Source organism: Phyllosticta capitalensis (assembly GCF_038381095.1).
Source record: "Phyllosticta capitalensis strain CBS 128856 chromosome Unknown BKA78scaffold_14, whole genome shotgun sequence".
Classification (NCBI taxonomy): Eukaryota; Fungi; Ascomycota; class Dothideomycetes; order Botryosphaeriales; family Phyllostictaceae; genus Phyllosticta; species Phyllosticta capitalensis.
In genome coordinates this window covers 67,854-92,642 of record NW_027117452.1, presented here as the reverse complement: position 1 = coordinate 92,642, position 24,789 = coordinate 67,854, and the positions used below count along the sequence as shown (strand labels likewise).

Sequence of the window (24,789 nt, the reverse complement as noted above, 5' to 3'; positions counted from 1 at the left end):
GAGCTCTGGCGGGCTGGCTGCGTCCTGCGCGACTCCTCAAGGTTCGCTGGCTGGCTGGCCGGGCGGGTCATGGCGCTCGAAGATCTCCAGCCAGAAGCTCCCGTCATTGCACCTGAGCGACAGGGGGTGCGGTGGTGGCTCGACATCCTCCTCGTCACCGCGGCCGTCCTGGTGCCTCTCCCTCCACAGCTGCGTGGCCCTCAAGGCGAAAAAGCCTAGAGCTACGACAGACGGTCAGCAAAAATTCCCACAACGACGAAATTTCAGACTTACCCTTCGGCTTTGGGCAATCGCGAGCAGCATGGCCGTACTCCTCGCAGTCTCAGTCTCGCACTCCTTGCTCATGTGGTCCTCTTCACCGCAGTTGCGGCGGACGGGCTTGGGAGCGTTGGGGCAATCCTTGGAGAAGTGACCCACGGCAGTGGTGTCCGACGAAAAGTCGTGAAATTCTTCGTTGGAGTCGTCGTGGTTGGAATGCGCCGAGTCGTCGTGGCTGGAATGCGCTGAGTCGCGTATGTGAAGGCTGGTACAGGTAGAGGAAGTGGTAAAGGTAGTCCTTCTGAAACTGCTCCTCTGGAAACGCAAGTCAATTAAGGCAAACCAAAAAGGCTGGACCGGGGGACTTACTCTGCTGGCACTTTCTGCACTCAACGTTCTCAGCCGAAGGAGGCTCCGGGCAGTCGCGCGAGTTGTGGCCGCGCTGCCTGCAGTTGTTCATCACAAAACAACCCGGATCAACCTTGGTATGGGGAAATGGGAAGTGATGGTGATGTATGTGTGATTGGCTGGGAGGTCTTTGCGGCTTCACAGAGTCCCACCATCACAAAGCTTCAGATGAAAAGAAGGTCTTGGTCGTACTGACTGACAACCTTCTCACTCCTGAAGAGACTGCTTGACGGACCAGCAAAGAGTCCACAGCGAAGAAGGTGGTTTCCTCGACCAAGAGCCACGGAATGCACCTCTTGACCGTGTGGTCCATCTCGCCGCAGTTGTCGCACTTGCAAATTCATGCCCCGGAGAGACACCAACTGGCTTCGTGCACCTCTTGACCGTGTGGCCCATCATTTGTTCTTCGGAGCAGTCAGCAAAGTCAAGAGAGAGGAAGCGATGAAGGCATACGATTTGGTGCCAAAGTCGTCAGTTTTCAGCTCGGAAAACACCCAAGCAAAGTCGAAGCAGGTCAACCTCGAGGCACTACCCAAAGCTGCCCCTGCTGGTTGATGAACTGGGCCATCACAGAGGATGAGAATCCCGTATGTGGCGGGCAGTCTGAGCCATGTCCTTGCCAGATCAAGCAGACTTTGTGAAGTGAGCGGCAAGTGTTTTGTCGTTTTTTCTTTTGTTTGACTTTTTTTGGTGATGACTTTGTGTTTTGACATTTTTTGATGATTGTTTTATGATTTTGAAGTTTTTTGGGGATTGTTTTAAGTGTTTTGGGGACACAACACATCGCTGCGGCAACACAGTCAGCAAAGTCAAGCGCGAAAAAGTAAAGGAGACATACCTCAATGCGCGTGCCACGCTGATCAGCGTTCAGCTCAGCAGCAACACGAAGCAAAGCGACTCCAAAGCGCTACTGAAGGCCGCAGCAGCAGTCATCGGTGAAGACGGTACCAGCCAGAATGAGAGGCACAATCAGGCCGCGGCTGGTTTACCCATCTGCGAGTCATCAGTCCATGCCTTGGGAGTCAGTCACTCGTGGCGACTTACCCACTGTTGGAGACTCAACCCCAAACAGCAGTCGTTGGTGAAAATGGTGTCAGCCGCGTCCGCAAGACACATGAGCGCGCGAACTTGATTGCGGCCGAGATTTTCATCAAGAAACTCGAGCGCTGTTGCGCAGTAAGACTGCGCGGAAGAAGTGGCAGTCAGCCGTTCGGAGGTCGTGACCTCAAGGACGACGTCTTGACTTGGCCCTCAAGCGGGTGCACAAAGTGTCGAGGCTCCGAAGCGCCTGCCAAACGGACCCACTCGGACGTCTTCATGAGCTCGCTCGGGCCGAGGAGATCAAGGGTCTCGCGAGCAATCGCAGGGTTGGGGTGCTTGACGGCGCGCTCGGCGTCCTTGAGACTGTCGAATTTGAAAGCGATCGTCCTGTCGGTCAACTTGACGTATTGCGCCTTGGCGCACGGCGTCTTCGTTGACGCCGCGGTGAATTGAAAGCAAAAGCCTCGCCGACATCTTAGGTTTGGCAAGTTCCAGAGCAGAGAGCGTCGGCGGATCAAAAGGCGGAGCTGCGAGACGTTAAATGGTGAAGTGAGGGAGTGATGGGCTTGAAGCGGTCGTACCGGCGCGGAGAAGTTTCGATCCACCATTGAGCTTTGGTTGGAAATTTGATGATGGAGGAGGAGGATTAGGAGGAGGGTTGGTTGTGGGAGCAACGCAAAAACAAACCAACACGCACACAAGCGAGCAAGCAAGCGAGTGTGCGGGGAGCTAGTCCGAACTGAGCACATTCACCTCACAGTCAGACAGTCAGGCAGGCAGGCAGGAAGGCAACGACGGAGAGCCAGGCGGAAACTTCACTGCCCCAGGCAACGGCGAAGAGCTGTGCGGAAATGTCACTTGCCCCGTATGGCTGAGTCACCATGACTTTCAATGCTTGGATAACTGCAAAGTATTCACTGTGATTACACACTACTATTCACAATGCCCATCCACAAAGTCATAGATACATCAATGCCTGAAGAGTGGAAAGGAGGATTCATTTGCTAAGCTAGACTCCTCAGTGCAGTGTCCCAGCACAATCCCATGTCCCTCTCTTCTCCGGTAAGCAGTAGTACGGGGAAGACTTGAAAGCACGCGCCCGTGAGTATGATTTCGTGAACAGGCGTCCTCTCAAAGACTTTGGTGCCACAGTTCCAGCATCCGTGGAGTGCTCGTGCAGTTGTGAACATTGAGGATGGCCGGGATGCAGTAGGCTTGGACGGGCATCATTTCTTCTTGCTTGCAAAGGCGAGTGACGTTGTCAAGCTTGACGGGGTGTAGGCCGGCGTCTCTCCACTGTATCAATGTTAGCACAAGAGTCCAGTCAATGGGGCGGAGAGCTCGCTACCGGTTGACATCAAGACGGCCGATCACTCCTTGCGGCTCTCGTCTTCGCCGTCAGGGCCGTCCTTCTCGGCCTCGTCGGCAGACTTGTCGGCCACAACACCAGCGGCGGCACGGCGACGCTTCGCGTGACGCTTCTTCGCGCGACGAGGGGGAACGGCAGGGCTGGCGGTGTCGGCGGCGGTCGGGGCACCATCCTGCTGCTGCTGTCCACGCGCAAGCTGCGAGCCTAGCGAACCGCAGCAGCAGCATCTACACGCGGCCTGCTCATCGCGGAGCTTCTGAATCTGCATATCGCGGCGCTCTGGAAAAATTAGCATGCCGGCAAGGAACTGGTGGGAGCTCGCGGGTAGGTGGTTGACGCACCACGCTCCCTGAGCAGCTCGTCACGGAGTTTGAGCTTCTGCTCATGTGTCTTGTTCTCTATGTACTCCACCTCGACGAAGAGGATCAACAGGTAGACTTCGTCTATGAAGGCTAGGAGGGGGTCCAGCTGTTTGTGTTTGTGTTTGTGAGGCAGTGGCAGAGTCAGTCGGTGAACGATGCAAGTCGGTGCCGGAGGGCTGTCTCACGCAGGTCGAATGTCCGTGGCAGGGTCCATGCTCTTGTTTGACATGGTCCTTGCTGGTGTTCTCCATCTTGTCGGTCTTGTCGGCCATGACGACTTGCAGAGAGAAAAGAAGAGATGATTCCGGGCGCACAGCAGAAGAGACCTAGTTGCGCGGCGGCGGAGCTAGACCCTTTTGGGAAATCCCAGCAGCGGCCGCGCGCGGCGGCGGAACGACAAGGCATCGAGGCATGGAAGCAAAAGACGTGGCACACATAGGAGCTTGACCAGGGAAAGCAACAAGTAGAAGCGGCCGTAGGGCAGCGGAAAGTTTCCATGTTTAAAGTCACATATACATGGAGAATTCAAGCGACCGACGCATTTGATACTGGAATTCACCAAGTCCTTTGCGTGGAGGTACAGGGAGCGGTTGTAGCTACATGTGCTATCCACTTTTGATACCAGGCCTCGCATGCAGTGCTCGCGCAGCAATGTCAGAGAGAGATTCGTATAAGAAGTTCCATTTATCCCATAGTAAAATTGCGAACAGAAACAGAGAGACATGTTCAACACGTGGGTAGCCTACTATACGACACTACAGAGCCACCTATCAGCACGCCTACTCCAAAAGCTTCTTCAAAGCGCCTGGCGACAGACGGGACAGAGCACCGACTGCTTCGCCCAAGTCTCGAGACAATCCAGACACATCAAGTGCCCACAGCGCGTCTTGGCCATCATGACCTCGTCCATACCCCCATCAAAGTCTTCATCACTATCCTCCTCTGCATCCGTCGTCGGCGGAACCGGCGCAAAGCTCTCAAAGCAAAACGGGCACCGCTCCCCCTTCGGATCCGGCCGGTAGAGCGAGACCGACGCGTACGGCGTCGCCTCGACGTAGTCCGCGAGATGCAGGATGTCGGCGTCGGCCGCCAGACTGACAACCGCCTCGACGTGTTTGCCGAGTTCGTAGCCCCCGTGCTGCTGGTGCATGGTTAGCAGCAGAATCACCTTGGCCAGGATGTCCTCGAGGTACTCTTGGATGTGGACGCCCTTGGCGCGGTCAGTGAGCGCGCTGACGAGGAAATGGTCGTAGTCCAGAGACTTGTAGATGGCTGCGCGCTGCGCCTCGGTGGTCAGGGGGTCGACGAGCTGGTTGACGTGCGTGATGTTGGAGGTGTTGGTGGGCACGATGGAGGGCGCGACGCGCATGTAGTCGTAGAGGGTGGGGAGCTGGATCAGGTCGCTGCCGAGTGTCAGCGCAGAGGGAGGGGAGACTGACAGTGGGAGGTGGTTGGAGGCTACCATGTTTACCTGTGGTTTTGCTTTTGTCGAATCTAGTCTATGGGACTACGCTGGCTTGATATGGCACTAGACCGGAGAGAACAAAGCCATTGTACACGGAGAGACGACAATGCAATGGTATTCGCAGTACAGTGTGCATGAACAATGCAAGCACTGGGACAAAGAGAATTGGCCATCAGCGGGGAATGGTTGGGACAAAGGAGAACAGGAAAAAATGCTATGCTTGATTGGACACAGACGAAGCGGAGGGACGCATTGCAATGTAGCAAGGAGAATGGTTACTATAGCTAGGGCGTACTCGACGGCCCGAAAACCGCTGTTTGATTCTGCAAGATTTGGCGAAGGAACCCGCTACCGTTGCTGCGGAAGCAAATCGAATATTTTCCCCCTTTGCCTGAGGCTAGAAGAAGCTCAGCTGCACTTTGCGCAGATTTTGTTGCTGTTTGGGTGTTGTGAAAGGGTTGACGTTGCCACTAAACGGGCCCCGATATATCGCCTTGGTCTGGACCCGGAAGAAGTTTCGCTACGCCTTGTGCGGACTGGATCGCGATTTGGATGTTGTGAAAGTGGTGAAGTTTGGCAAAGGGTCTTCCAGTCTTCGGTATGTTTTCCTCTCAGGATGGACGATTCTCAGAGAAGCTTGCGGCATGTTCGTTCTGGGCAATGGTCGGACACTTCGATCCAGTGTTCCAAGCACTGCATGCAAAAGACGTGGCCGCAGAGCGTCTGGACGGCCATTCCGGTCATGCTCAACTCATCTTCGTCGTCTTCCTCGTCGACCTCGGTCTTGTCCTCGTCCTCATCCTCGTCGTTGTAGTCGGCCTCAGTCTTGTCGTCGTCCTCATTTTCCTCGTTCTCGTCCTCGTGCTCCTGATCATCGTACTCCATAAAGGCGTCCGAGTCGTAGGTCATGCTGTCCACGTCGCCGTCCTCCGCATCCACCGCCATGCTTTCGAGGCAAAAGATACACGTTTCGTCCGCCGAGGGAAACGCGGGCTTGACGACCGGAGCGGCGGTGCGGAATTCAGAAACCCTCAAGATTTTGGCGTCGTGCGCGTCGTCCAGGAATCCCTCAAGCATGCGGCCGATACCGAACGCTTTGGAATGGATGTAGAGCGAGGTAATGAGCAAGACGCGGGTGAGAGCAGACGGGCCGTTCTGCAGCCTGAAGACGCGCCTGTCGCGCTTTGCAAAGTCGCGGCAAGCGATCAGGGCCTCGAGGTCTTGGTCAAGGTGCTGCGCGAGTTGTTTGGTGAGCTGGAGGCATGCCTCGGGGGAGAGGCGCTTGAGGAGCTGGTCAACATGCGTGATGGCGTTGGGGTCGGCGGGGGTGAGCTCTGGGGCTGCTGCGAGGTACTCATCCATGCGCGGAGCGGAGAATTTCTTGCGCAATTCGAGCCATGACGGCAGCTCGATTTTGAGCTGGCGGGCGAGAGCCTGGTTGCAAGTTGCCATCGTTGGAGTGATGTGCTGAAGGTGTTGATGGTGTTCAGGCGAAGCGAGGGATGATGCGAGGGTTGGGTGGTGTCGTGGGTGACTGGTGGAGGGTCTTCAGCTGGAGTTATATACGAAGGGCAGCTGTTTGCTCGTTAGTCAAGTTGTAAAAATTTGCTCATGTGCAACTTACCTCTCCAAGGTTGGTGAAGGCAGAGAGTGCGCGCGCTGACATGGAGGTGTCGAGGAGGTGGTGCAACGCGCTCAGCGAACGTCGAGTTCTCCGGGTTGGTGTTCGCGCAACGTCCCTTGTTGAGCGCCAGTCCTTGAACGTCTTAAACGGTCCAACGGCCTTCACCTGTCACATTTGATCTATACATAGCAGTCAACGGCCCCAACGTTCCCACCCACCGAATCTCGTCGCGCCCGTGACATCATCGCCTACACAGGAAGCAAAACACCACACGACAATATAGACGACCAGCGCCTGAGGAACCATCAAAACAGCATGCATCCCTCGATCTGGACTTGATATCTCGGCACCCCGACTTCTACTAATAGTGCTTCCTAGCGAAGGCCTCCAGCAATGACCTTTCCGCAATATTGTCGCGGGCAAAGTGCAGAAATATCAACTGTCAGCTTCGCCAGCCAAGTCAATGACATTTCGTCTTTCTCCCTCGAATCATTCAAGGCGACGTCTCCGGCGATGACGGACAACATGTGGCAGTGCGACAACCACCAGCGACATCCAGTGACTATAGCACACAAGAAAAGGAAAGAAAGACGAGAAAACACAGAGGAGCAACATGTAGTAGCCAAAAGGCACTTCAGAACGACACACCCACCGTCTTTGATCAACCAAAGGACTGCCCGCAACTGTGCTGTCTTTGCTCGTGGACAAGAAACCGCGGCAATTCGAAGAACGCTTGCCTCAAGACATACATGCGGATAAAGATTGCGAGGACCCAATTGTTTGACGTCGACACTCCGCAACGGGCGACTCTTTGCCTCGGGCTGCTGGCCTACCTGCGTCGTGCCCTGTTTGTCCCGGGAGCTGCGCAGTTCGACTGGGGCCCGCAGAAAGGCGCTTGCGACGTGCGGAGAGAGCGGCGAAGCTTGTGCTTGACTTGATGGCTTCGGATCGCTGCGGGACCGGAAGAAGCCAGCCATGGCAAAATTTCATGAAGACGAAGGAAACTTCAGATGGTGGCTACACAGTCCCAGGTCCTCGACTGATTCTCCTCGCGACAGCCCGCAGACCACCACAGACTCAGCTCCTTTCTTGAGAACGGACTTGCTTTGTTTGCATCACAAACTTTCGAGGCCCTTTGGCAAAGGACAACGCGGACGCATACGCATTGTCACGCGGCTTTGTCTTCCCGGAGGCCTCGAGTCCTCACCGTTTTGAGGACTGCCATTTTGCTACTGTTGCTTCTTTGCTTCAGCCTCCCGAATGGCTCCAGATTGGGCATACACGGCGTCCAGGTCTGCAGTCCACAGCCGGATTCTGCCGCTCGAGGCAGGCGTTCGAGCTTCACGCAGGTATATCAGCATGCCTTGAGCGCAAAAATTGGACGAAGAGTACTTACAGGCCAGCCAACCCTTTCTACTTTTTTCTCCGCTAACCAATCTCGTAGCCGACGCGCTCTCGTACTGCGCATACACGCGTCAGCCCCTGTAGCCCCACCGCGACCGCAAAACCGACCGACCAATCGCTCAGCCCTTCGTCATTTGATCCCAGAAACAATCCCCTCCTCACTCTAATCCAAAACCCCCTTTTTGCAGATCACCGCATCGCCCTCATGCGGTCACAATTGAGTTGCATGTAATCCCTGCACGGCCGCCGATCGACCTGCCGGGTCGGGCATCGCGCCCGCTGTCAGACCGCGTGGCGGGGCCGGCTCGTGAAACGACAACCTGCCCACGCTTGGATGCAGGCAGTACAGGCATGCAGTTGCTTGCGTGTGAGCGAGGTGGACGCAAAAGAAGCCGTCATGGATTTCTATTTCCTTTGTCCTGGAAAGAGTGGAGGCGACCTGTGTGAGAGTGGTGCATGCAGATGCGACTGCACGGCATTGTTGTTGTTGCTGATGTGCGGCGGTTTAGATGTTCTGCCTGTAGCCTAGTTTGCGATTGGGATTGCTAGGTAGCCTGGGCGAATCAATTGTGGTACTTTTCTGCCTCTGTGATTACCCCTAGACGGCTCTTACGCTACCCCTGAAGCAGTGCCTGTAATTTTTAACTTGATGAATCATATCTCATTCAAGGACGGGGGTGCGACAACTTGTCAAAGCAGGTACGAGGAATACCAAAGCCCTGTAGCTTTGTTCCTGAACAAGGTGATAGAAGCATTGATGCGTCCTTGGGTGGAGCAATAATGGAGACTAATAGTATGCCAAAGCTGGCAGCGGTAGGCCGCACGCGTGTAAGCTGCGAGCAGGGTTGAGGAACTGCGGAAGCGATCTTAATCGCGAAAGCATAATCACGGTAATCAATATCAAGAGGTTCAGCAGCAGGGGTGGCACAAAGCAAGGACAAAAAAAGTGCATTGATAAGTCTACAGAGCAAGCGAGCGCGCTGATATGAAGCAACAATGCGTCCGCATGTGAGCTAAAAAAAAACCAAATGTGTAGATCGTGCAGTCTGATATGGTGTGCTGCCAAATCGAACAAGGCCGTCGTATTTGCGGCAATTTTGAAAACAAACTGTGTCTGGAAAAAAGGCCCTGGTTGAACTGACACGGGAACTTTCTATGGCTTCCTCTTTACCAGTTGGGATTGTAGGACTTTCTACGGCGTCCGAGTTACCGTTCGTTGACTGGCCTTTTGGGCTCGTTGAGATTTCTACGGCTTCTCATTACCTTGCGTTGACTTCTCACAGCCCATTGGATGCCTGACGTAGCATATCGGTATAGCTATCCAGCAGACCTTGGCAGTCAGCCTCGATCAGAGGCATGTCATCCGTGCGTGGAAGTTGACCATGTCGAGGCGCAAGGACGTGCTCGTCTGCGTATGAAACCAAAAGAGCCTGCATGTAAGGCGAGGATGCGTGCATGCCCAGCGCCATGATTGGCGGAAACAAGCACTTGATTTCGAGAGCATAGTCTGCTGGCTTGCAATGTGCCAGCAGGGACGCCAGGTGCAACGCTGGCTCGGCCTCCATGTCCAGAGGATAAATGGTCAGACGTTGCAAGGAAAGTGGCAGTTTGTGGATTGTGGTGGCGAAGACTTGATCGAGGCTCTTGACGAACTGGTGTGTCTGCAAGCTGTACCCTGACTCGCAAAGAACTCTGCCGAATACGGTCAGAGTCTCGAGTTTGGTGAAGTGGTCAAAGTCCGTGGTGTTGGTCTGGTCCTCCATCTCTGGTGGCAAGTTCCAAGGCGTTTGGAGTCGGGCGGGCACTGTGTCGTGATGATCTTGGACGAGGACCAGATTTTTGATCGTGTCCTTGTGCGGGCTCAGGCCGTCGACAATCGACGCCACTGCTCTAAGCTTGTTATGAAACCGATTCGCGAGACCCCAGTGGAGTGATTCCAGCTTCTTGAAAGCACCAAGGAATAGATGCAAAGACTCTTGAACGGAATGGGAGTCTGAGCCCGAGAAAAAGGTTTCTACGAGCTCAATTGACCTAATGTTGAACATGCTTTGTCGTGGCGCGCAGACGCGACCAACATCCCGAACAGTGCCGAATTGCTTGATAACCAGGGTAGTGAGCTTGGGTAACTCGAACATCTAGACGAGTTCGAGGAACGAAGGGTTGTCAACGTAGTCCGGTTCTAAATGGGTAGCACGGACACCTCCACGGTATCCATGGGGGTATCTGTCCACACGCAGGATCCTAAGGTTCTAAAAACCATGATCTGGACGCATTCCGGGCAAGAGATCCCCCAGAATGCCCAGCTTGAGGGTGCGCAGGTTGGATGCAAAAGCCAGCAGCCATTGGAGAGCGAGATCCTCGAAGTCGAAAAGAGGGACAACATCTAAGTCTTTGTCCTTATATGGATGTTACGATTTGGCAGGCAGGATGGATGGGCTGATAGCTTAGTCATACAGACCTATATAGCCTCGGCAGCAGGACTAGCCTACTAAGAATAATCTACTCTTCTTATATAAATCAGTACTACTGTTTATAGTAGTAGCTAAAAGTTGTTTATTATTACACTCCCTTAGATATAACACTAGTAGAGGCCTTTTAGTTATCTATACTACTACTAGCTCCTCTAAAGCCTCCTCCTAATTAGTTTACTAAACTATATACTAAATAGCTATTAGTAGGCTACTAAGTTAGATACTATCTATTACTACCTACCTAATATAGCTAAGCTGCAGCCTATAGGAACTACCTAATTAGACTAGTTACTACTAGAGCCTAAGCTTACTAATACCTACTTACCTAGACTTTACTACCTTCTAAGCTCTTACCCCTACTCCTTACTACTACCTTTTCCTTTATCTACTCTATACTATTAAGCCCTGCTATTATTTAGCTTAGCTAGTAGCTTAATATATTCTAGTATACTAACCCTTATACCTTTACAGCCTACTTATCCTACTAATTATATCTGTAGCTCTTTACTATAGACTATCTAGTATAAGCTCTAGCCTCCCTATCTACCTCTTCTTACTCTTTATATTCTTATTAGTCTATATTAGTTAGCAACCCTCTACTATACCCTCTAGAGTAGCTATCCTTAGCTAAAAGCTTTTAATATACTATAGACTATTTTATTAATACTATGTTAGCTATTTACCTACTAATACTATTATAGTAATCTACTATTAGCTAAAGCTTAGCTACTACCTCTTTATATAGATTAATTACTAGTCTCTTTAACTAGGATAGGCGCCTATCTACTTCTACTAGTATAAATAATCTAGACCCTTTTATTAGTACACCCTTTACCTAATATACTAGCACCTATAAATGCGCCTAATATACTAGTACTAATAATCTTAACAATTCTACTAATATATATTCCCTACATAAAAGTGATCTCTTATAGTATACTCCTATACTAACTCTAAGAATAGTAAATAATCTTAGTAAAGAGACTATAGCCTAGATATAAGCCCTTATTACTAAGGCGCTCTAAGGCTACACCTAAGGCAAGTATAGTCTATAAGGTAAGTATAGTCTACTAGGACCTATTAGTTCTACTAGTACTAGTAGAAATAGAAACTACTTTTATACCTAGGAAATTAGGCTATTCTACCTAAACCTACTAATTACTATATCCTAGCTAGAAGGTAATTTAGTACAAAGTAGCAATAACCTAGTTATCTATAATATACACTTTTTTATTAAATATATTAAGGATTATATAGCCCACTAAGGTAAAGATATAGTAAAGGCTAATTTATTCTAGACCTTCTAGGGCTCTACCGCTAAATAGTATATAGATAGCCTTTTATATCTTAAGAAGACTAGCCTCTACTATAGCACTATAGAAGACTAGTACTCTTTATTAGTAGAGCATTTTAAAGAACTAATATCTAAGGCTATTAACTATTTACTCTATATAGAGTATACTTTAGCTAATACTACTACTTAGAAGGACGTGTCCTCCTATATCTACTTATTCTTATATACTACTAAGTTAGGTAACATTATAGATACCTATACCTAGCTTATACTAGCCTACTAAAAGATTTACCTATTATTACAAGTAATAGTTACAGCCCTAATAAGTACTACTATAGTTAATTAGTTTATAGAATAGCTTCGCGCTTAGTAGGAGATATAGGTATTATTAGCTAAGTATTACTTAGGCTATTATACTTCTATATATCTATAGAACTAGAATTAAGCAGGTTAGTATAACTAATCTAGCTAATCTAGCTAAGGCCTATTTAGCTAGAACTAGGCATATAGATATAGTTTTACTTTATAGAACCTATACTCTTTATACTCTAGATTTAGCAGATAAGGATAATAGTTCTAGTTTACTTATATGCCCTTTTTATAGTATACACACCTATACTAGCTATACTAGTTATAGTATTAGCTACTAGCTATAAACACCCTACTATAACAGCTAACAGGTGCACCACCCTAGAGGCTACTTATAAACAGCCCTATTATACTAGAAAGGATAATATCTAACATACTAGAAACTAGTAACTCCTTCTATAGTATATATTAGAACTTTACTAACTATAGTTAGCCTAGTAGAAACTAAGGCTTTTAGTTAAACTAACTATTCTAATAATAGCCTTTCTAACGCGTGTATTATAGTAATGCTACTAAGGAAGAGTAGGCCTTTAAGGCTATAGCTAAAGCCTACTAAGCTAGTATTAATAAAACCCTCTAGAGTCTTACTATAGAGGACACCTAGCTAAATAAAGCTACTAAGAGCATCCCTACTAAAGGCCTACTTAAGCTATCTACTAAAGAGGATATACAAGCTAGCTTTATAAGCATTAGCTATATTAATAGCACTATCTACTCTATTACCTACTAGACCTGCTATAAGTTATTTAAGTTATATAACTAACTATATTAACACCTATATACTAATAGATATAAGCCTAGCTTAAAGAAGGTACTATATAAAGACTATTAAATAGTTCCTACTAATAATAAGATTATTAAAGCATCTATTATTCCTACTAAGTAATATAGTAAGGCTTACTACTCCTAGTAGTACACTACTATTAGTGCTTCTCTATAAAAGAATAGCACCCTTTTAAACCTATATATTAACTCTAGATATATACCTACACTTAGTAACTATACATATCTTATTAGTTAAGGATATAAAATTAAAAAGCTAGATTAACCTATAAACCTTAACCTAGTTAGCAAATAAAAGCTCTTAACTAATAAATATATTAAGGCTTTACTATATATACTAGGCAAGCTACTAAATAGCTGTGCTATTATAGGCTAGATTTCTCTTAAAATTTATATCCTACTAAAGCTCTAAGGTAAATTGCTTATTAGCTCTAACACGTTAAACTAAACTAGTATAGTACTTAATTTTAATAGTTAGATACTATCTATTATAGTATATCAAGGCCTCATAGCCTATAAAGACCTTAGTTAAAGAGTATATAAAGAAGAAGTATATTATAAAGGCTGCTACTAATACTAAGGTACCTACTTTTAGTACTAAGCTAGTACCTATTAATATACGTGCGCGTAATAAGCTTTATTAGGACTAGGATTACTAATTCTCCCTAGATTTTTATCTACTATAGCTTAGAGCTACTAGTAGAATATTCTACTATCTAGTAGATACTAATATCTGGTTTATTATAGTAGCTAATACTACTACTAAGCTATATAAGATTTATGTAAAGATGTACCTTAGTATAATTTATAAGAGCAATAAGGATAGCACTATATATATTATATCTAAGCATTATATTGCAGCTATTCTAGCTATTAAGCTATACTAATCTACTAATTTAGCTCTATTATACACCTAGACCTCCTATCTAGAAAACTAAAGGCTTCTAGATCTAATAAGTAAATAGCACCCCTATATGCTTATTATATTAATAAGTAGAATAACCTGCTAGATAAGGGTCTCCTAACTAATAGTCTATTATATTATAGTAATAAAAGGATAGGTATGTCTACTAAAGTAGATAAGGCTAGAAAGATTACCCTATTAGACCCTACTAAAGAGTAAAAGGTTTATTTAGGTATTATTACCTATAATTTAGGTGAAGAATATCTTTAGTAAATTAATAAGCTTATCTATAAATTTAAGTATCTCTTTATAGATAATAGCCAAGTTGCTAATATTCCTAAAGACTAATAGCTAAAGATCCCTCTTATTAAGAACTAGGCCTTGTTAGGAGTAAAGCTAGCCTATAAGATCTACTAGCTTAGCCTAAAAGAGTAGGAATTTATTAATAAGAACTTTAATAAACTTTATACCTAGGACTTAATAGAATAGTCTAAAGAACTAATACTACTTAGCTTTTCTATCTTTATAGTATAGCAAATTATAGACATGCTAAGTAGACCTATCTAAAAAGGATATATTATAGTAGATATTTGCAGCCTTAATAGTATTATGCTTATAGATATATAGCTAATTCCTAATTAAGAAGATATTATTACTACTATATTAGGAGCAGCCAATATTATAGTAGTAGATACCCTCTAATTCTTCTACTAATAGCCTATTGTTATAGAGAACTAATATAAGTTCTCTATTATATTATACTAAGGAATAGAATGCTTTAAGGTGGCCCTAATAGGTTATAAGAATGCCCTGCTATTTATATAATAGTAGGTAGAAGGCCTACTATATCCTTACTAATACTTCTGCTAAGTTTATATAGACGATATTATTATCTTCTCTAAAACCTTTAATAAGCACCTAGAGCACCTTAATAAGGTATTTACTATGCTAGAGGCTACTAGCCTAATACTATCCCCTAAGAAGTCCTTTATAGCTTTCCTATCTATTACCTTATTAGGATAATATATTAATAGTTTTAGTGTAACTACTATTAAGGAGAAGCTAGATACTATTCTAAGTATTTACTTCTCTAAAACTATAAAAGAACTAGAGTATTACCTTTACCTTACTAATTAGCTATACTACTTTATTAGAAACTATACTCTTATTACTATACCTTTATACTACTAAAAGGTATAGGGCCTAAAGCTACTTAGCTTAAAGGCTACCTAAGTAGAATGTACATAATATATTAGCAAGGTGTAGGTAGAACCTAACCCTAAGCTAGTAGAATTATTTAATAAGCTTTAGAAAGCCTTTACTAAGAGCCCTATTCTAGTATATTTTAACCTATATTAGCACCTATACCTTAATATAGATAGTAGCACTAAGTATAGGATAGGGGTTATACTATACTATATAAAAGGTAATCCTAAGAAGGTGGCCAATATTTATTAGAAAGATATTAAGCTAATTACTTTCTTAAGTTAACTAGTTACCCTAGTAGAGTTAAAGCTCTAGCTAACTAAGATAGAGATTGCTAGTGCTATTTAGATAGTATCTAAACTATGCTAATTTATTTGCTCTATAGATAAGCTAACTATTATTATTATAGATTATATATCTTCCCTAGGTATTGCTAAGTAAACATCCCTCTCTATATCTTTAATAGATAAAATAAACCTTTATTTCGTGCAATCCTCTATATATCTATTAGGATTTAACCTAGAGTTCTAGTATTACCTAGGTAAGGAGTATACTATACTAGATACGCTCTTATACCTATAATATACTATTAACCACCTATAAGTAGACCTTAATAAAATCCTAGAGAGGTATATTAACTAATAACTAGGAACTAAAATAGGCTATGCTAATATAGAAAGTAACTATATCCCTGCTAAAATGTGTTATATATATTATATAACTCTAGTAGAAATATCTACTAATTACTATAAGCACCTAGAGGCTGTATATAAGGGAGATAAATATATTTTAGCTATATAGGATATCCTTACTAAGGATAAGCAACCTAGAGTGCAATTTGTTATTTAGGACGGCCTAATCTACTATATAGATAGTAAGGATAAGCGCCTTTAGCTGTACATCCCTAAATCTATATAGGCTAATATTTTTTACTTTGCTTATAATTACTAATTATATTGTAGGTTTAACTAAGTGTATAAAAGGCTACACGCTAGATACTATACTTAGAAAATAGCCTACTAATTATAAAAATACCTTGACTACTACCTAGTATATAAAGAAGTATAAACCCTTTAGTATAAGCCTTTTAGTAAGCTAAAGCCTATCCTAAGTCTATCTATACTATTCTATACCCTTACTATTAATATTATAGTTGCTCTTCCTAAGAACTAGGGCTATAATACCTTTATATTAGTTACTTATAAAGCTTCCCAAGTAATTCTAGCCTTTAAAGGTTAGCATAACTAGAGTACTAGTAAATAGGCTAGTGTATTTCTTAAGGCTATAGCCTACTAGGGCCTGCTAATATATATTATCTTAGATAGGGATTAAAAGTTTGTTTCTAATATATAGACCTTAATGTTTAAGCGCCTTAGTACTAAGCTATATATTATAATAGCCTACTATCTAGTAAGTAATAGCTAAAGCAAGTGTACTAACTAAACCTTAGAGATTACCCTCTAATTCTAGATAACTTAAGGCTATCTTAACTAGCTAGATCTGCTCCCTATTATCTATTACTAAATAAATAATACTAAGAATGCTTCTACTAAATAGACTCCTAATAAATACCTATATAGGATGAATGTTTATAAGGAACCTAACTTAATTCTACTATACTAAGCCCCTACTAATAGTAACCTTGCTAAATAATACAAGCTCTATTAGTATAAGGTAATAGATATATTAGCTTAGGCTAACCTATAGATAAAGCTCTAGTTTAATAGCAAGCACCTACTATACTACCCCTAGATTAGTAACATAGTTTACCTTAAACTATATAGAGGTACTAAGCTAGGCTATTAAGCTCCTAATTAGGATAGTAAGTTTTCCTTATACTATATTAGACCTTACCTAGTTATATATGTTACTAGCTATAGTAAGGTAGTAGAACTAGGCCTATATAGCTACTAAAACCTATATCCTATAGTTTTAATTAAATAAGTTAAACCTAGTGTTGCACTAGATAAGGACCTATTTAGTAGAACTTATTTCTAGCTGCCTATTATACTAGATCCTAAATTGCTCTATATAGTTAAACACCTGCTAGATAGATACTACTATTAGTATAGTTAAGGCCCTAAAGTTATTAAGTACCTAGCTAAATTCTAAGACTTTAATAATAAATACAACTAATAGATTTATAAGAGTAAGATTACTAAGTCTCTTATTTAGTAGTATAAATAGATACAAGGATTACTAGTTTAAGAGGATAACTTTAAACCTAAAGAGTACCTAGATAATACTTCCTATACCCTTATACTATATTAACTACCTATAGTTTACTAGAACTAACTAACTTCTAATAAATAGATACTATCTAATATATAGCTATCCTTAGTAGTAAAGCTACTAGTAACTAAAAGGAACTTAACTATATCCTCTAAATATAGCCTACTTAAACTACCTAAGTATAATATACTAAATCTATATTACCTACTAGCTTTATAAAGCAGCTAATAGAGGTATCTACTAACTTACCTCCTAGACTAACAACTAATAATTCCCTTTATTTTCACGATATATAATACCCCTAAAGAATTACTTTTTATAGTAGTAAGGATTACTTTATAATTTAGTAAAATATAATACCCCTCCTACTATTACTTTTATTTACTAGGATGTTAGGATAATGTCTTGTTTTTATAGTAGTACTATTATAATTTAGCAGGTAGGATGGATGGGCTAATAGCTTAGTTATATAGACCTATATAGCCTTAGTAGTAGGACTAGCCTGCCAAGAACAATCCACTCTTCTCATGTAAATCGGTACTACTGTTTACAATGGAGATCGGAAAATTGGACCGAATTTGCGAATTCCGGTCATCTTGATCGCACCTGGACGGTACGAGGCATCCTCAAACAGGTTGTAGCTTAGTTCGAGGTGCAGCATACGAAGAGCAAGATCTGGATTGTCCAAGACAGATCGGACCATCAGTGGCAGTGCGGGGTACGTCGAGTTCATCGAGATGCAAGAGGACCTGAAAGGGACTGCCCTGACCTGACCGTAGATCTCCTTGCAGGTTAAGGCAAGACGCTGCATATCTTTTTTCTCCAGGTTGCCCGCAACTGCTTGGATTAGCTCGGTCGGAAGCTTGAGAATGGGCGTGCCAGATGACATAAGGGGGACGTACGTTGGTATGGGTGCTCGGAAATCTTGAATGGGGTTGCTGAGGGAGGGAGTGGGTATGAGTGCTCAGAAATCTTGAATAGGATCGCTAAGGGGATAAAGTGGTTTGATGTTGCCAGAGAACAGTACTGAAAAGCTCCTTCGCAATTTATTCCTTCGAAACAACACAAAACGTATCCATTGTCTACACACTATCGACTGTGTGTTGAAAAGAATGCACCTGTTTAAATAACCATCACTTGCATTTTAGGGTGGTTCTGTGGCAATTGACAGCTCTACATACATGTCTGCATTGTTCTGCTGCTTCTGTTTCCCGTCCCTCGGCCGTCCTCTCCCGCGAACTCGCATGTGTTTTCGTGCAGTCCCAAAACCTCCCACAAGAACGACAGTATCCATCTTGTCAACTGTGTCGCTCTTGGATTTCAAGTGTTCGCAGTATTTCTGTCTCATCCTTTTGCCGGCACCGGGAGCGAGGAGTCTGGCAGAGATTTCGGTGGTGGGTCGTATGTTCCTCAAAGACCTTCTCCGACCGGTGTGCCGGTTACAACAGAGGAACTCGACTGGTGCGACGCACAATACCGGATTCAGTAAAATACATGGGACGATCGAGATGCCGAGCAAGAACTCACAACTGCGCGACCTTCGCCTGTAAGTATTCTCAGTTCTGCTGCATCATGTTCTTCAAACTATTAGCAGCACTTGTCAGGGTGCAAGGAAAAAGTTGACTGCACCACAGGAGACGAACTGACTACTGCTGGCTGTGGCGTCACTTTTGCCTCGTCAGTTACCCTACACTCCTGCGCGTCCTGACAGCGCCGAGAGAAGGGAGGCTGCAAAAGTCATGCTTAACGAAGCATATGTCGTCGGAAAGCTGTTTTGCAACGATTTGTGGGCGCTTTTGCTGTCTTCGTTTGATTTTTTGAGATGAGTACAGCAGAAAGGTCTAGTAAGGTGGTTATTCAGTGCTAGGAGTGAGCACTGTACCAAGTCGTCCATGCAAGGGCAGACGACAAGATGCAACGTGGGCTGTAGGAAGTTGCCTTTGGATGTTACATACAATGCTGGTCATCAGCGAGTGCCAAGTGTCTGGTGTCTACTGCGTGGTCGTAACCCAAATTAAACCCCGCCAAAACCCCAAGCTATACAGTACAAACGAAAAAAGAAGTCTCTGGCCTCTCTGTTCTCGAATCTGTGATTCAGCCGAAAGGAATCTCGTTTCCAGCAATTCCATGCCATCAACGGTGCTTGTTTTCTCGGCCAAATCGCTGAAAATGATGTCGCTTGGTCGTGCGAGTGACGCATCCCATGCCGGTTCCCAAGCATGAAGTGCCACTACATTTCTGCAAAGGCGTCTCTCTTCGATTGAAGACTGTCGCAGTACTTCTCAACCATCCTCTCAAAGGCGAAAAGCACTCCTCCAAATGGCTCTCCCCGTTTTGGTAGGCGACCGAAGTTTTCCTCAATGTAGGTGGCATCGTCGTACTCCGGGTTGATAACGCGAATTTGTGTTCCGTCATATCCCATGTGTAAGCGGGAAGGTGCAAGGAACAAGATGCTTTTGGCCGTCAGATTTGGAAAAGAGTTGAACAAGTCGTCCTCCAGGCGGAGGTATGCAGTGAGATGGAGTGCGGGCTGGACAATGTCTTCGGCTGGGACGATGCAAAGCTGCTCGAGTCCGGTCGGTAGTTTCCGAGCTACCTTTTGTACCAAGTTTGCGTCACAAAGTTAATTCTGGCTGTTAAAGGCACCATCATAAAGGTACTTGGAGCTTAACAACAGGTGCTCGAGACGAGAGAAGGGTGTGAAGTCTAGGTCAATCTCGGCATCGATGTACTCTTCCTGTTCAACTTCGAGTAGGAGTGGGTTTGGGAATGCCATTAAATGCCGGTTCTCGGTGATGGTGAGGTCCTTCAAGGTGTTGTGGTGAGAATAAAGTCCCTTGACGATCCATCTGACCATCTCGGGCTTCCACCTTTTGTAGATAGAAAAATGCCATTGAAAGCACTCAAGCTTGCGGAAGGCTGCGAGGAATGACTTGGTTGCCTTTTTGATGGTGCACGTGGGATGCGCTCCAATCGAGGTCTCGACCAGGGTGATTAACCTGGGGGTGAAACCACCGAGGTTCTTGTCGGCGACGGCTCCCACGTTGCGGAGATGGCCAAAGTTATCCAGTGTCATTTCAACAAGATTCGGAAGCTTGAGAACCCATGAGAGGCTCTCCAGGCACGTATCGTTGTTCGATTGACCGAAAATCTCCCCGAATTTACTGTGCTGTCCGTACCCGTGTGGAAGTTTGCGCAGGAACACGCTCCGCAGATTGTAAAAGCCGTGCGATATCTTCATCGTTGGTACCAGGTCTCCTAGGATCTCTACGCGTAGGTCTTTCATATTGGGGCAGCTGGTGATGATTTGCTCGAGAATCATGTCCTCTAGCCCGTGTTGACATCCTACCTCGTAGTTTTGGGAGCAGGTGCCTCTTCTAAGTCGTCGAATCGAAGCAATGCGCGGAACGTCTGGGCCGTATAAAGCATCATTAAAAGGACCGTAGGCGATGTGCAGGCCTTGGATGTGGTGGAACTTCGTTTGCTCAGGGAGGGAACAAGACGCAAGGAAGGTGGCCAGGTTCGGTTTTATGCTGTCGATTTGAATCGAGGGATATTGGTAAAGAGCGGGCTTGGCAGCATCGTGCAGGCTTTTTGAAGTCCTCATCAAACTCAGAATGTCCCGACTGCGCAGATGGAATGCAATCCCCTGCACCACCTCCGTTGGCAGAGTGACGAGTCTCGCAGGGGTCAGAGGCTCTTGACTTGTCGGGGCCATGTTGAGACAGCTCGCCTTTGGGCTGGTGGCACAATTTGTTGATGAAGAAACGCTCATGGTCCGTGGCATTAAGAGGTGATGAGATGTTTAGTGGGATGGGACGGTTGGTGGTTGGAGAAAGACGGCGCGGAGAGAGAAGGCGACACAATTCCTTTCCCAGCAAAATGTGAGCCTGAGGCCACTTGAGGCCTTAGGCATATTTTCCTCGCCTGCTTCATCAACTCACCATCCTAGTTTCCGCATTGAGACTTCACAAATTTTGCACCGCTAAACAAATGATCGGGTGGTATATCTCTGCGCATCCCTTCGGCAGGGGCCTGATCAAAATCACTTTTCAATGACACGTGAACTCATGAAAAATGTGCGACTCCAAATGATCAATCACTATTCGCGGGACTCTTCGAACAAAATCAGGCCTCTCTTTTCTATGTATCGCCGGTTGCCGGGTTGTAATCACTTCTTCCTTGTGCTCAAGCCCCTTCAATATCGCGACAGCCGTCCTCAGCCTTAGTGCCACTGTACCTCCAGGCTATGAAAGCATGCCAATAAGTCTTCTGCAGCGCCTTCTATAGCGTAATCTGCGCAAGCAACAGTGATGTCATTTGGCGTATAAATCGGGCGAAACGCTCTGAAGTTAGCCTGAGTAATAGTTCCAATATCTTCAAGCACGCTAAAGCCGTCTAGAGTTTCGTCCGTAATCTTTGGAAGCTTGAGAAGCCTTGTAAAGCACTTGAGAGATAGTCTACCACCAGGAGTTTCTGGGCTTAGGGGCAGCGCGATGCGTGCAACCTGTCTCAGGAAAGCGATTCCAAATTGTGGAATCCACGGGGGCTGTTGATTGACGGCAAGACAACGGCCAGGATCTCAAGCCGCAGACGCTTCATGTTCGGGCAGGCCTGGAGTGTCTTGCTGAGAAAGCGGGGCTCGGACTCGTAAAGCGCACTGGCAAAATTTGCGCTCACTAGTTGTGGGATTGAGTCGAGAATGGGCGCTCTGGGTGGGTACTTTGAGTCGGTAGACGCGGGTCCGTTTGAGATTCCTGTTGGTTTCGCGAGGCTCCAGGTACATACTTAGCCGAGCAACAAAGAAGGCTTTGCCCTCGTCTTCAGAGGTGTAGCCAAAAACGAGTCTTGAGGAAGCGCGCATCGGTTGGGGGACTATCAAGAGGAGTGAAAGAAATTGCTAAGCGTTTGGCGATATGGCCGCGGAGACTCTGAAGGCTTTCTCAGGGGACGAATAGTACAAGGCGAAGGGTGAAGGAAGAGCATCGCGAGCCACCACAAGGAAAGGTCCTCCTCGAGTGACCGAGTGCGGCTGTCAGTCCGATGGAGTTGTGGCCGCCGCGTTGTCGACGAGATTGAACGAAGCTCTGGAGACGGCGTCGCGCTTCGACTGCAGATAGTTGCAGTACTGTCGCACCATGTCTTCGAAGCGTTCAAGGGCATTCGCAGGCTCGAGAGCAGAGAGTCGCTCGGACCCCGCCTCAATGTACTGCGTGTCCTCGAAGATCTGTTGTCCGATGATGGTGGTGCATACGCGGCCTTCTGCTATTCGGTTACGCCAAGTGGGGCAACAGAAGTGCCAGAAGTGTGATCGCCAATCGAAGGAGTGAGCGCTCCTGGTGGTGGTGGATTCTTGATGCTGACGTATCGGGCACGCAATGTGCCATTATTCTTGTTTGCAACGTCTTCGACGTCGATCATCGTGCCAAAGTTCTCTAGCTTGACATCTAGAAGACATGGGAGCTGCAGAGTCCAGACGAGGATGTGCAGAGAAACGTGAGATGTGTTGGGGTCGTCCAATTGCATGCCTCTGTAGCTGTGAGGTAGTTTGCGGAGAAAGAGGACCTTCAGCTGCTTGAATCCATGCGGGATTTTCATTGACGGCATAAGATCGCCCAGGATCTCGAGACACAACTCCTTCATGTGGGAAGAGGTCTTGAGGATCTGGTAAAGCATCGCGTCTTCGGGACCGTGCGATTGACGCGTGCTCTTGTTGGTGTGTGTTCCAGCGCTCTCTTCCAGGCGGGGAATCATTGAGACGCTGAATGCTCATGGTTTGTAGAGAAAGCTCTCGAACGGATTGTACTTGACATTCAGGCTCTGGAATAAGTGGGTCAGGGTCTCCCTCGACCCAGAGACCTCTTTGAAAAAGAGACCTAACTTGGGTCTGCCACTTGCAATAGAGATTGTTGCATGCTGAAGAAAACGGGCTGGATATCATCTCGAAGCTTTCTGTGCGTGAGAGAAAGGCTGCAAAGGCCCTTGGTTGGCAAGCACTGTGCGACTTCGCTGACAAGCTCCGTGGGGAGATCCTGGAGGCCGATGTTGACAACTCGGTGCTCGGAGTTGCCATGGTAGAGCGCGCGGTGAGCGGAGGGAGTGCGTTGATGATGTCGGTCGAATCAGGGTGGTCTTGATGTCCTGAGGGCGGATGGCCTGAATGCGGCTAAAGACTGCAGCACCGGGCGAGACAGTGCAAAAGCAATGCTTCAAAGGTGACGAGGGCCGAGCTCTCATGTTGGCAAGACCATAGAGCAGAATCGTCCTTCAGTGATGCCGTACATTGCAGTAGATACTTTCAGGGTGGTCTGAACGTTTGCTGGGACGTAGGCCATAAGTGTTCGAATTCCATCGCGGAACGTGAGGACTTGAAGGTATTCCAGACCAATACCGCATCATCCGTGGCTGAGGAACAGCCGTGGCCATTCGTCACAGCTTCGCAGGCAGCATGGACAGTGCTGCTCAAGTGACGGTTGTGAGAGGGGACCCTGTTGCTCATAGAATACATCCTCATTGTGCCATGGTATAGAAACAGAACTCGTATTGGACAAGGATTTGATGAAAGGCACGGAAAGTGAATGGATTAGTATAATGATCTATCGAAAACCTCCCCACAACGAAGAAAAGAGAGGAAGCGACTCAGGACTTTAAGATCACTGTCAGGCTGCGAGGCAGCGTCCACGTTCTCGGCTGATCTTGCAGTGATCCCTGTTCTCTTTTCAGCTCATCATTTGGTGCGAGAGAGGAAAACAGGGCAGGACTTGGCCAGTCTGTGCCTGTTGATGGGTCCTCTTACCCCTGTCCGGTGTGAGTAGAAAGGGCCTCAATGGCTTAAGGATAAGCGATTGACTCCCGCTTCTCTTGAATGATCGTAATGTACCGAGACATAAGTCTGGTGCACTTTGATCGAATTGTACTGGCGCTATCCCCATGCACAGGAAGTTTGCCAAAGTCTTCCTCGATGTATCCCGCGTCCTTGCACAAAATCTGTACGACTCGGGTCACACCCCTTCTCTGGCGCAGGTGCAGCCGAGGGATGGCAAGGAACAGGATTTGCTCAGACTCCAAATTGGGCACAAAGGCGTCAAGATCTCCGTTTATTTGAAAAATGCATGCGAGATCAAGCGCGGGCTCAACTGCATCGCAACAAGGAACGATGCACAGGCACTTCAGGCTCTGCGGGAGCTTGTTGAGCACTCTTTGAACAAGTCCTCCGTCTGCATAACAAGAGCTCCCAAAGTCGAAAGCAGTGTCGCTCAGGAGATTTGGCGTGAGAGTCAGGACCTCCAGCTTGGTGAACCGCTTCAAGTTCAATGCAGTGCTTCTGTTCTGGACCTCCCGGGGGAGTTGCGAGACTTGCCAGGGGCTGTGCATGGCAGTCATCCTGGTGGCCTGACAGATCTCTAGCATCTCGAGAGAGTCTCGATGGGTCTGAAGGCCCTCCACAATTCAGTTGGCGGTTTGGATCTTGCGCTCTTGGTAAACGGAAAAATGCCGAGAAAAAGACGTCACATTCTCGAAGTATTGATGCAGGTATATAGAAGCAGACCAGGCAGGCGACTGATCTAAGGAAGATGCAAAGCAGGATGAAGGAACGAG

The 24,789-nt window shown here is 46.3% G+C and overlaps 9 protein-coding genes across 9 annotated transcripts; all 9 read right to left on the bottom strand.

The window, feature by feature from the left end:
- Window positions 1-36: 36 nt before the first annotated feature.
- BKA78DRAFT_300672 (uncharacterized protein) lies at window positions 37-718 on the bottom strand (the record flags this gene model as incomplete). The annotated part of the gene is made up of 3 exons (XM_066887235.1): window positions 37-189; window positions 274-503; window positions 628-718. 3 exons carry the CDS (start codon window positions 716-718, stop codon window positions 37-39), a joined length of 474 nt encoding a protein of 157 aa, XP_066738183.1.
- Window positions 719-1,417: 699 nt separating this feature from the next.
- BKA78DRAFT_384155 (uncharacterized protein) lies at window positions 1,418-2,315 on the bottom strand (the record flags this gene model as incomplete). Its single annotated transcript, XM_066893093.1, has 5 exons — window positions 1,418-1,452; window positions 1,505-1,659; window positions 1,711-1,848; window positions 1,968-2,234; window positions 2,289-2,315. 4 exons carry the CDS (start codon window positions 2,313-2,315, stop codon window positions 1,636-1,638), a joined length of 456 nt encoding a protein of 151 aa, XP_066738182.1. The 3' UTR covers window positions 1,418-1,452; window positions 1,505-1,635.
- A 762-nt stretch (window positions 2,316-3,077) lies between these two features.
- On the bottom strand, window positions 3,078-3,710 carry BKA78DRAFT_300670 (uncharacterized protein; the record flags this gene model as incomplete). The annotated part of the gene is made up of 3 exons (XM_066887234.1): window positions 3,078-3,355; window positions 3,418-3,544; window positions 3,624-3,710. The coding sequence occupies 3 exons, from the start codon at window positions 3,708-3,710 to the stop codon at window positions 3,078-3,080; spliced, it is 492 nt and encodes a 163-aa protein (XP_066738181.1).
- Window positions 3,711-4,234: 524 nt separating this feature from the next.
- On the bottom strand, window positions 4,235-6,355 carry BKA78DRAFT_357810 (uncharacterized protein; the record flags this gene model as incomplete). The annotated part of the gene is made up of 2 exons (XM_066892288.1): window positions 4,235-4,841; window positions 5,574-6,355. 2 exons carry the CDS (start codon window positions 6,353-6,355, stop codon window positions 4,235-4,237), a joined length of 1,389 nt encoding a protein of 462 aa, XP_066738180.1.
- Window positions 6,356-9,208: 2,853 nt separating this feature from the next.
- On the bottom strand, window positions 9,209-10,066 carry BKA78DRAFT_300667 (uncharacterized protein; the record flags this gene model as incomplete). The annotated part of the gene is made up of 1 exon (XM_066887233.1): window positions 9,209-10,066. One exon carries the CDS (start codon window positions 10,064-10,066, stop codon window positions 9,209-9,211), a length of 858 nt encoding a protein of 285 aa, XP_066738179.1.
- A 7,671-nt stretch (window positions 10,067-17,737) lies between these two features.
- On the bottom strand, window positions 17,738-18,079 carry BKA78DRAFT_300666 (uncharacterized protein; the record flags this gene model as incomplete). The annotated part of the gene is made up of 1 exon (XM_066887232.1): window positions 17,738-18,079. The coding sequence occupies one exon, from the start codon at window positions 18,077-18,079 to the stop codon at window positions 17,738-17,740; it is 342 nt and encodes a 113-aa protein (XP_066738178.1).
- Window positions 18,080-19,420: 1,341 nt separating this feature from the next.
- BKA78DRAFT_300665 (uncharacterized protein) lies at window positions 19,421-20,908 on the bottom strand (the record flags this gene model as incomplete). Its single annotated transcript, XM_066887231.1, has 2 exons — window positions 19,421-19,782; window positions 19,837-20,908. The coding sequence occupies 2 exons, from the start codon at window positions 20,906-20,908 to the stop codon at window positions 19,421-19,423; spliced, it is 1,434 nt and encodes a 477-aa protein (XP_066738177.1).
- A 1,317-nt stretch (window positions 20,909-22,225) lies between these two features.
- Window positions 22,226-22,944, bottom strand: BKA78DRAFT_357807 (uncharacterized protein; the record flags this gene model as incomplete). The annotated part of the gene is made up of 2 exons (XM_066892287.1): window positions 22,226-22,417; window positions 22,468-22,944. 2 exons carry the CDS (start codon window positions 22,942-22,944, stop codon window positions 22,226-22,228), a joined length of 669 nt encoding a protein of 222 aa, XP_066738176.1.
- A 1,077-nt stretch (window positions 22,945-24,021) lies between these two features.
- BKA78DRAFT_357806 (uncharacterized protein) lies at window positions 24,022-24,573 on the bottom strand (the record flags this gene model as incomplete). Its single annotated transcript, XM_066892286.1, has 1 exon — window positions 24,022-24,573. The coding sequence occupies one exon, from the start codon at window positions 24,571-24,573 to the stop codon at window positions 24,022-24,024; it is 552 nt and encodes a 183-aa protein (XP_066738175.1).
- Between the last annotated feature and the right edge of the window lie 216 nt (window positions 24,574-24,789).